The sequence below is a fragment of the Halyomorpha halys genome, unplaced genomic scaffold (genome assembly GCF_000696795.3).
Source record: "Halyomorpha halys isolate HHAL.00 unplaced genomic scaffold, Hhal_1.1 Scaffold653.1, whole genome shotgun sequence".
Classification (NCBI taxonomy): domain Eukaryota; kingdom Metazoa; phylum Arthropoda; class Insecta; order Hemiptera; family Pentatomidae; genus Halyomorpha; species Halyomorpha halys.
Genome location: NW_027106142.1, coordinates 269,261 through 270,426, shown reverse-complemented (window position 1 = coordinate 270,426; position 1,166 = coordinate 269,261). Strand labels below are relative to the sequence as shown.

Below are 1,166 nucleotides of genomic sequence, written 5' to 3'. Positions count from 1 at the left end.
TAATCATTCTTAACAAACATCTGGAAAATTTTGATACATTTTTTCAAAACCACCATTTTTGATATGCAGGAAATTGTCTTCACGTATAAAAATCATAACTAATAAAAGATGAATTTAAAGAAAATCTTGGACTCACAAAGTTTCTAGATGAAACATACAGAATTTCATTTCACTTACCATTTTTTTTTTATGAAAGAAATAGAACAAGGGCAACTTTTCATGGATTAGATGATTTGGATATTATTTTTAAGATTTACTTTTAAATTCAGAATACTTTACATTTACATATCAATCAAGATAGAACATAGAGTAACTTAATACAGTTAAATAGAGAATACATACGGAGGATTAGAATGAGGTGGCCTTCCAACCAGAACCCTGTACTGGACAGTATGTGAATCTGGCTTGACCCTCTGCACGGTAGGTCCCTGGCAGTGCGCCCACTGGGTAATGTCATAAACGGAACCTTCCATGCACGCATAATATCTACATGACCACCAACCCCAACCTCGTGATTCAGCCCACATATCACCCTAATAAAATTATCGTAAATAAAATAATTAAACATAACACAAACATACTATAATAATATAATACTAATATTATTTAAGGTAATATACCAATCTCTAAGATATTACTAAAAATTAATATATATTACAATTTGATTAATGTTAATAAGATTATAATATTTATATTGTTTTCATAATTACCTCTTTAACTGAGTGGTGAATTTTACATTGTGCACAATACCTAGCAGCATAACTTGGCCGATCTGTTATTTCCCGTTTATGCCTTTTACCACAATTATTACACCTATTTCAAAATAAAGAAGAAATAATTAAACTTTAAATTAAACAAAAAAAAAAACAAAAAACCAAGAAGCTAAAATTATTCTTATACCAAAAAAAAAAAAAATTGAACAATTTATTGTACTATAGTGAAACTTATATAATGGACAACTACAGGGAAGAAGTTTTGTCCACTGTAACAAGGTTCCTGTAAGAAAGGGTATAATTATAAAATTTTGAACATAGCTTCGCATAAGAAGTGATAACTCGTAAATCTGAAGAAAAAAATCAATATGATTTTTATACAATTTTAAAAAAAATCAAGTCACCAGTTTAAGTGACATCTTGTTTTAACTATCATTTTATAGGATACTTTAT

The 1,166-nt window shown here is 28.2% G+C and overlaps 1 protein-coding gene across 1 annotated transcript in view; it reads right to left on the bottom strand.

The window, feature by feature from the left end:
• The window catches only part of LOC106685047 (uncharacterized), a 24,055-nt gene that overhangs the window by 797 nt on the left and 22,092 nt on the right, over nt 1-1,166 (bottom strand). The window contains exons 11-12 of the mRNA XM_014427523.3: nt 711-813; nt 343-533 (exon numbers count right to left, since the gene is read on the bottom strand). Of these exons, the coding sequence (XP_014283009.1) occupies nt 343-533; nt 711-813 (294 nt within the window). The remainder of the gene's footprint in view (nt 1-342; nt 534-710; nt 814-1,166) is intronic.